The sequence below is a fragment of the Lepisosteus oculatus genome, chromosome 5 (assembly GCF_040954835.1).
Source record: "Lepisosteus oculatus isolate fLepOcu1 chromosome 5, fLepOcu1.hap2, whole genome shotgun sequence".
Lineage (NCBI taxonomy): Eukaryota > Metazoa > Chordata > Actinopteri > Semionotiformes > Lepisosteidae > Lepisosteus > Lepisosteus oculatus.
Genome location: NC_090700.1, coordinates 32,920,695 through 32,930,539, shown reverse-complemented (window position 1 = coordinate 32,930,539; position 9,845 = coordinate 32,920,695). Strand labels below are relative to the sequence as shown.

The 9,845-nt window shown below is 40.0% G+C and overlaps 1 protein-coding gene across 1 annotated transcript; it reads left to right on the top strand.

Annotated features, from left to right (window-relative positions):
- Positions 1-450: 450 nt before the first annotated feature.
- On the top strand, positions 451-9,573 carry LOC102692330 (potassium voltage-gated channel subfamily A member 2). Its single transcript, XM_015342057.2, has 3 exons — positions 451-731; positions 1,477-1,920; positions 3,449-9,573. Exon 3 carries the CDS (start codon positions 3,580-3,582, stop codon positions 5,068-5,070), a length of 1,491 nt encoding a protein of 496 aa, XP_015197543.1. The 5' UTR covers positions 451-731; positions 1,477-1,920; positions 3,449-3,579; the 3' UTR covers positions 5,071-9,573.
- The last annotated feature ends 272 nt before the right edge of the window (positions 9,574-9,845 follow it).

The following is a 9,845-nucleotide window of genomic DNA, read 5'->3' as shown; positions in this document are numbered from 1 at the left end:
TAAATAATCAGAGTCAACATTTGAAAAATGATGCTGTCTAGCAAAGTTGGAATGACGTTTCTAAATTAAACCCACAATTGAAATAGAATTATACTCTTGCCTTGCCCCAGGTGGTGTTAATTAAGGAGGCATTGTGGGGGTGCTTTATACGGCTCACTGCTTGACCTGCACACTCAGGTTGGCATCATATTAACCATGAACTGGGATCAGTTGCAGAATTTCATGTGTTTGCGTGTAGTTTCCACACTGTCCTATCTTCTCTTATTTAACCAAACTCCCAAAAAATAAGCAATGTTTTAATTTCGTGCAGCTTTGGCGTATGTCATATTTCTCCCACTTCACTGTAAGAAAATTATATTCCACGTTTTTTTTATGTGAAGAACATCACCAGGACGCGTTCCCTTTAAATTGCCCACGCTGTAGAGGGGTAAGGAGTGGTACAGCGCAGAGAGGAGCTCGCTCGTTCTCCCGTTCCGCACTCTCTTTGTATGCATATCAATACCTAACTGCAGACTTCTCTCTAAGCCGTAATTCTTATTGCAATTTCTAGGGGTGAAAAGCAAGGAATGAAATCCTAAGCCTGAGCGCAAATCGCAAACATATGCTGCACCTTTTTTTTTTCAAATTAACGAGGAAAAAAAGGGCACGGAGACGCCTGCATCCAAAAGATAACCTGTTTTGATGTGGAGATTGAGTCTGAAGATCTGCATCTTGTATACTGGCTTACAAGGGTGATTTTTTTGTTTATGCATGCCATTTAGTTAAATGCTTAAAATATCAATCATATTTAATACGCTTATGTGACATTGCATGGATTTACTGTTATCTGTACCATAGATTATGTTCCCAGTTTTCCAGAACAATTAACCATGGCTTGAGCATGCCACGGTAGACACCTCTTTTCGCAGTTTATCTACTGTAGATCAGCTAATGGCATCTGCAACGCTTGCATAAGGAAAAAATAGTGCACGAACAAAATTAGTAACATTTATTCTAGGGGACTAGCCAGGATGCATGCACGTGGGTGCGAAAATGTCAAATTATCACAAACGTGGTCTTTGTGGTAATTGAAAAAACCTTTGAGGGACGCGTTGGTGCCCGGAACATGGCTTTTTTAAAAACGATAGCTCCAATTTGTTACGCTGTCAGAATGTACAACTGTAGTGGTGGAGTCTTCCATCTGTTTGATGCAATGAATAAGGTGCAAAAAATGCCAGCCATAAATACCAGTTTCCTTCACTGTTCCCAGCCCACGAATTAAAATTCTTGCAGGTGGAATACAAAATGTTTAACCTCCAAAAATGTAACATGCTGAATGATTTAAGATCTGAAGGTCCAATTCCGATCATGTAAAAGAGACTGTATAGATACAATTACATAAAAGCAACGCCTCCCCGCAACCTCCCTTCCTTGTGTTTTTGCAGATGTTGCTTCTGTGTAGTGTATCAGGACTACCTTTGCTGCTGTTTGTTGCAGGCAACGTCATATCTCCTAAGGACACTGGGGACGTCAAATTTTGCTGATCTTAGCATCTTTGGACCATTATAGAGGAAGCATAATTGAAGAGATAAAGCGCTATCCTCCTCCAAGATCGGTATCCCCGTTCCTATCGCCTTCTGCTTCTCGGGCTTCGAGCTATTGTTCAAACGGAGAACCCGGCGGGCTGAGGCGCAGACCCTCCCGCATCTCCCCGACACCAGTTATCTCGGCGGATGCAGGGGAGTTTGTGGTACTGCATAGCAGTACCTGAATGATTGTCAGGACCTGGAAAGACTGTGGACCGTGGGATTTGAGACTAAGGTCCAAAATATTGGAGGTTTATTACTGGCACTGGGTTTTTTTGAGAGTAAGCAGGCGTCCCCCGAGACCTGAAACCCACATCATTGGCTTATACGTGCTGGAGGCGACGCATAATAGCAGGTGAGCTTAGCTTTTCACGGTTGGCTATTTAACAACAAATTTGTTTAAACATTGCATTAGAATTTGTATTCACTCTTAGAAAAGCCTAAACCTCTATAAATATATATACAGTATATTTCTGACAGATTAGTTAATATAAAACGGAAGATTATTTATTAAGAGGTTAAACTTATTCAAGTTAAATGTGAGAGGAATGACAATTACATTTTTTGTTACTGTTGAACTACTGTAGCCAAAGGAAAATACAGGAGCTATATTTGAGAAGGATACAATGAATTTAATGCTGGTAAAATCCTTTAATATATTGAGGGTTTTTTTAACAGTGAAGCAGGATATTTAAAGTTGTAAAGTTTTATAATAGTCATCAAATAAAATAAATCTAGTGAAATGTCTGATACTTAAAAACGACCCAATGTGATTGTAATCAAATGCTTTAAATACATGGTATTGATTAAAAATATAATTGTAATAACAATCATTAATTGGGCATATTTATTGAATGTCAAACCTGTTTGCATTTTAATATTTTTTTGGCAGACCCAGACATGTACAATCATTTTAATAAACTTCAGAATTTAACATCTTCAGAAAATAAGTTGATTAAGTTGTTATTATTATAGGTTAATCTCACACATGTCAAATAACTAATAACATAGCATTAACTAAGATTCAACAAGCTTTTCAAAAACTGAAAAATTATCTCAAATGTTTACAGTATGTCTTGACGTGATCAATGTGTGTGTGTATGGATGTGTGTGACTGTACTTGGTAATGTGCATTTTAATGGCTTGTGCAGAGGTGAGTTCACCGAGCATGACTGCACCACAAAATTATCACACAGTGATAAACTGAGTCCTAGTTTCAGAACACAGGTGTCTTCTTGACAATAATTTATTACTGTATGTGTGTTTGATTGTATTTTCCACAAATAGCCAACCTCCTCCTATTTATAAAACTGCTGACACTGCCACAGAACTGGTGCAGGTTATTATACTGTATGAACTTGTGATACACTTGTGCATATTTTTCTGTGTCTGTTTCTCAGTACCTTTATTAACTGTACATATTCTGGGGCATTTATAATTGAGCATTTCTTGCCTCTCTTCCCTCTCTTCTGCATACTTCTCATTAAATTCTTGAGATTATCTCTGAGGCTCCAATGAAGACATTATGTGTTCTGCAGTATATATAATTAAAAATTAAGTGTTTAGTTCATTTTGATTAGGCACACTGAAATGTAGATTAAGAATGCTAGAAGTATCACTTATATCATGAGAACAAGGCCTGACATTTCTCAAAAGGGCATCTTGCTGAGAACCTCTCTAAGGTACTTTCTCTGTCACATAAAAGTATGCATAAATGTCTAACTTAAATGGGTTTAAGAATACTTCCAATAAAACTCTCCTTGAAAAGACATATTTGGACTTGATATCTTTGAAATCAAAATATAAATGAAGCTCTTATTTAAAACATTCCAACTCATTAAACAAATAATTTTACTTTGTTGTTTTTTTTTTGTTGTTTCAAGGTGCACCAGGCTGTGGCCCTGTGGTCCTCAACCACCAAAATAATAAACAGGGCTCATCACATTGCCCTTACTTCTCACACACAAAACAACCTCAGCTCCACTGAGACGTGCAGGCCTTCTCTCCTTCCAGAATGACAGTAGCCACTGGGGACCCCACAGATGAGGCAGCTGCACTTCCTGGCCACCCTCAAGACACCTATGACCCTGAGGCTGATCATGAGTGCTGCGAGCGAGTGGTCATCAATATCTCAGGGCTGCGCTTCGAGACGCAGCTCAAAACTCTCTCCCAGTTCCCAGAGACGTTGCTTGGAGATCCCAAAAAGAGGATGCGTTACTTCGACCCCCTGAGGAATGAATATTTCTTTGATAGGAACCGCCCCAGCTTTGATGCCATCCTTTATTATTATCAGTCAGGCGGGAGGTTGAGGAGGCCAGTCAATGTGACCCTGGACATTTTCTCAGAGGAGATCCGTTTTTATGAGTTAGGGGAAGAGGCCATTGAGATATTTAGGGAAGATGAGGGCTTTATCAAAGAAGAAGAAAGACCGCTTCCTGAGAATGAGTTCCAGCGGCAAGTGTGGCTGCTCTTTGAATATCCTGAAAGTTCAGGGCCAGCCAGGATTATCGCCATCATCTCTGTAATGGTCATCCTCATCTCCATTGTCAGCTTCTGCTTGGAGACCCTGCCTATTTTTCGCAATGAAGAGGAAGACATGCGAAAAAACATCTACCAGCCATACTCAAACAGTACCTCCAGCTATCAGTCCACCTCATTTACTGATCCATTCTTTATTCTGGAGACCTTGTGCATAATCTGGTTCTCTTTTGAGTTCCTGGTACGGTTCTTTGCCTGCCCAAGCAAAGCAGGCTTCTTTGTCAATATCATGAACATAATAGACATTGTGGCCATCATTCCCTATTTCATCACATTGGGAACAGAGCTGGCTGAGAAGCCTGAAGATGGCCAGCAAGGTCAGCAAGCAATGTCACTGGCCATTTTGAGGGTCATCAGACTGGTCCGGGTTTTCCGTATCTTTAAACTGTCCAGACACTCCAAGGGGTTGCAAATCTTGGGACAGACCCTGAAGGCCAGCATGAGAGAGCTTGGACTACTTATCTTCTTCCTTTTCATTGGAGTCATCCTCTTCTCAAGTGCTGTCTACTTTGCTGAAGCAGATGAGGAGGCATCTCAGTTCATTAGTATCCCTGATGCGTTCTGGTGGGCTGTGGTGTCCATGACAACAGTAGGATATGGTGACATGGTTCCCACTACCATTGGAGGCAAGATTGTGGGGTCACTCTGTGCCATTGCTGGTGTACTGACCATTGCCCTGCCTGTGCCTGTCATCGTGTCCAACTTCAACTACTTCTACCACCGAGAGACGGAGGGTGAGGAGCAGGCCCAGTATCTGCAGGTGACCAGTGTCCCAAAAATACCTTCTTCTGAGGAGCTGAAGAAGAGCAGGAGTGCCTCCACCATCAGCAAGTCAGACTACATGGAAATTCAAGAGGGAGTAAATAACAGCAATGAGGACTTCAGAGAGGAGAACCTCAAGACAGCTAACTGTACTCTGGCTAACACTAATTACGTCAACATCACCAAGATGCTCACGGATGTATAACAGCTGGGATAATTTAGCCATGGGTGGGGGGCTGGGAAGGGTGGAAAGGGATCAGCCTCCAATTTTGGAGGATATGGAACCAAGACATGGATCCAGGAAGAGATAAGAGAATCTCAAAAGTGAGCAGAGAGTATGCAGGGAACGCATAACCCCTCAACCTCCCCACCCTTTTCCCCACCTCCGATTCTCCATGTCCCAGATCCTCTAATTCTGCATCCTAGTTTTGGTGTCTGCATGGAGTTAGTCTTATCTGTGTGACTGTTCAGTAGTTGTGGTCCTGCTTGAAACAGTAGCCAAACAGTAGCCAAAAAAGTAGCATAGAGGGATCCTGACTCCAGCCCAAACATCCCTCAGCTCTCCTACACCTCACTCAAACCTCTGCGCCCCTCTTGTGCCCTGTCCTTGAAGATAAAATGCATTTCTTTGCATCCCCAAAGAGTACCAATCGTGTGCTTTCTCTTACTGTTTCCTGCATTCTTGGGTACATCAAAACGGAAGGCCCAAGATAATGAAAAACACAAAAGGAAAATATCCTGTTGAGCTTACAGTTTACAGTCTACAGATCACAGTCGATTTTGCTGTAACCTCCAGCAGCCTATCAGAATTATCTGAGGAATGCTGTGATCAGCATTATGTAAGGGACACTTAATGGCACCTGTGAGTAATTTACCCATAGGGGTGACACATGCTATTTTCAGCTGACATCAGTATCAAAACTAGCCTGATCATTTGCCCTATAATTTCCTGCCATATTTGTTTTCATTTGTGCCTGAAGAGCAAAGGAGTGTGTGACACTCTTCACTTTCCTGAGCTAGATTTTCAGTGAAGTGGAGGCTTGCAAACATTGAAAGCGTAATGAATGTCTATCATTTTTATTTGTTTGTTTATTCATGTGTCTGTCGTTGTCTGGCTCCGCATTTCAACTGTGCTTGGTGCCTGATTTTGTGACAAAGGTTAGCTAAAAGGCTCTTTTCCCCTGCATTATGTAGACGCAAACCTGAGGGAAAAAGAAGCAAATTAAAATGGCTACATGGTGATGAATCATTCCATCCGTTTTTTTCTTCCAACAACTCCTCCCTTCCCTATTTATTTGCATTCCAAATTCATATGTGATATATTACCAGGGGCTTCTGCTCTAATAATGCAACACTCTCATAACTAGAGCTCCTGTAGGTTGGAAGAACCATATTGACATTTAACTGTGACATTGCAACTTAATAAAAGCAAATGACATTCCTAGCTCACTTTTCAGGTCACCAAAGATTAGTTCACTGCCGCCCAACAGATATGTGTATCATTAATTTGAGTTTGATTTGTGTGCTCATTTATTTTTATCTTTTTTTTTCTTCTTAAGTTGTGTTCATTCTCAAATGCTGGAGATACTTTGGTGGAACCTGTAAAATAATATACTTCCTCTTAAACGCATTTTAAGAAAATCAGCTATTCTATTATTCCAATGTTGCATGACTGAAACATTCTTTGTGGCATGCATTTCAGTACTTACAATATTTTAAACAAAACCAGTAATAATAATGGTAATACATATCTAACAATATATATTTTTCTGCGTGAGATATTAACGCTATGTGCAATATATAAAAAAAACAAGTGTCTTTTTATAGCTGTGTGAGTTTTTGCTACTGGTTAATTTAATGGTTTTTGTTTGGAACACTGATACTGTAGGTCACTTTCAGGGTTCATCCACTTGAAGGTTGGTCATTTTGCCTCAGGTAAAATTACTGTAGTGGAATACCAGATGGTCAAAGAAATCAGGACATTAGAAGGCTTATAATAAGTTCTCTTTTGGGACTAAAACATTGCCAATTGTTCAAAGAAACAAAAGTGAAACAAATCTGATGGTCTGGATGTAAGCTTCACCCTATCCCTTAAAATTCTGCTAAGCTTGGATTTATTCGGATTGGTCTTATTGCTTTTACACATGGGTCAAAATACGATGTATTTCTTTAGAAATGCTGGATAGTTTTCTTCAATACATTTCAGGACGGGCTTACAGATCTTGTTTCAGAACAACATGTTAATTGCTGTTTATATTCCTGTATCTCACAATTCTTTTCCTAAAGAAGAAGTTACTGTTCCTTTAAAAAATGTTGCAGGGCTTACTGTCTGTGACAGGGTGAGGAGCTCGGCAGTATGGAAGGACCATGGGGCAGAGTTGCTGCAACTCTGGATTGGAAGGAGTCAATTCAGGTGGTCTGGGCATCTGGTGCGGATGTCCCCCACTGCCTCCTGCTGGGGATGCAACAGGCATGGCCCACTGGGAACAGACCTAGGGGCAGACCCAGTACATGCTGGAAGGATTATATCTCTCTTCTGGTCTGGGAGTGCCTGGGAGTCCCCCAGGAGGAGCTGGAGACTGTTGCTGGGGGAAGAGATGTCTGGTCTGGCCTGCTCTGCCTGTTACCACCGTGACCCTCACCAGGAGTCAGCTGTTAGAAAACTAGCTGAGATGAAAAAGACTGCTGTAAGAGTTCTGTGGGCAATATTGAAATTATCATCTTAAATGCTTGGAGACTCTGCTTCAGTGTCATTTTTATTAGAATAAACTCTATGCCCCATTTGTGCCAAGCACCTTCATTGAAATATTAAAGTGGCTTCTTCTTAAGGCCAGAGAACCAAGTGTACTGCTTATACAGGGTCTGTAAGCTCTTATATTTTCATGTAGATATGTAACTTCTGTTCATCTGCTAAACTGTATTACCTGTATTTTCCTTTTTAAATAAGGAATAGCCTTTTTTTCTCATTGATATTACAAAGAGAAGATTTCTGATTGTAAACTAAAGGCACGCAAAGACCTTTTGGTGGGGGAGAAAAATGCCAACCTTCTTGTGTGATACTAGTTCATTCCAAAATACTTTATAATTCCTAGCTAATGCCGCAGTATCTATCAAGGCTGATGTGTTTGTGTTTTGGGTAGCTTTTTGACTGGAAAAGGAGCCAAGGTGATACCCCTTTGTGCTTCTTGAGTTTGAGTAACATTGAGAGAAAAATATGAGTGTATGAGATTTTCTGGAATTGTTTGATAAGTAGAAAAAGATAAACAACTGTAATTGCACTTTTCTTTCCAACCTTACCCTCCACTGGTGTTCTGTCCAGCTCACCAGAGCAGCCCATACTTTACAGGTATGGCATCTGAGTGTGTGCATGTAGTCATAGACACGAAAGCAACCAGTTTTGGCACCTTTCCATAGGAACTCAAAAGGCTAAGAAGGACCTGGATCTCATACAAAACAACCAAAAGTGACAAAAGGATAATCATACCAAAAGACCACAGGAAAAAATCTGTTTGGAGAAACAGCAAAAACAAAACTATATGAGACTGCACTTTCTGGACTCCAGCCTATGGACCTATGGATTTCTCCAATTGGAAATTAGAAATTTATCACACGTTCTAAAGCTGCATAATTATAGTACCCAAAGCTATAATTTTGTGCATATACAGTATAAAAATATATACATAGAAGTGATTATATTAACACACAGCTTTGACTTATATTATATACTGTCGAATGCAAATGTTGTTATCATTGTCTTAAATGCAAGATTTGGCTTTAAATTACTGTATCTTCTGGCTTGTACAGTGATAAACATCTACTCCCAGGAAACTGGGCACCGCTAACTGCAACTATATTCTAATGACAAAGCTAATAAATGTACTAACAGTATCATAGCACTAGCCATAGTTTTTGGATACTTTGAGCACAACAAAAAACAAACAAAAAAGCTATTACAATCAAAGTTATTGTAAGAGCTTTACAAATTCTTGTCTTCTATGAAAACATTAGAGACTGTTTCCTTAATATTTCTTTATTTTGTGCTGTTGCCTGGGTCAAAATTAGTACTTCATTGTGTCAGGTTTGTTTTGACCATTCCAGGACCATACTGTATATAAAATCCACATCCATACATACACCAGACTTATCTAACGTGTGCATATGTAACATACTTTCAATTTATACAGACATAGACAAAACTATATATATGAATATGTATATATAGTTGTAAGTATATGTCCAAGAGATTCAGGCAGCTACTCTTTTGCAGCCAGCCTGTCTGAGCTCCTTGCCACAAGTCTTAAATGCTGCTGCATTTAAGGGAGAGAGAGAAGCTCTGAAATGTACTGTGCAGCCTTTGTTTCAAGGAGACAGTATTGATTTGTTACATGTATTGGAAAATCTATGCTGTTTTCATCTGCACATGTCCTCCCTGCCTTGCCTCTGCTGCAAATATCCTGTCATGTGGCAACCAGAGCCTCTGAAAGGCTCCTTTAATCTCCGGCAGATTCATCGCCATTTAAGATCCAGGCACAGACACATGTGCTGAGTCATATGCAACCTTGAGTGTGTCTGTGTGTGTGTATGCATGTGTGTGGTGTGTTATTGTGAATCAACAGAGAAATCCACTGATTGATTGTGCCTCAGCCTGCTTTTTATTACCCATAAAGGTTACCTGACAGCTGACTTACCCTATGAAGCTTTTTTTTTTCTATTAAAACCACAGTGAAGCTATCCAAGTACACTCGAAATGCTTTTTTGAACTGTGGATAGAAACGTCACCAATGCACTTTACAAGGACTACAAAAGAATCAACTGAAGAATCTATGGAACAAAAAATCAAACTGCTGCAATCCATGTTATCCTTTCAAACCATCATCATCTTTGTGATACTGTTCTCAATATTTGAACGATAAAACTTTCTGGTGATTGTTACAAATTACTGACATTACTACCCCTGCCTTTAGCAGTAAAAAAGGAAAG

What these genes read in the sequence shown, in the direction of transcription:
- LOC102692330 (XM_015342057.2), top strand. Translation starts at nt 3,580, where the DNA reads ATGACAGTAGCCACTGGGGACCCCACAGATGAGGCAGCTGCACTTCCT.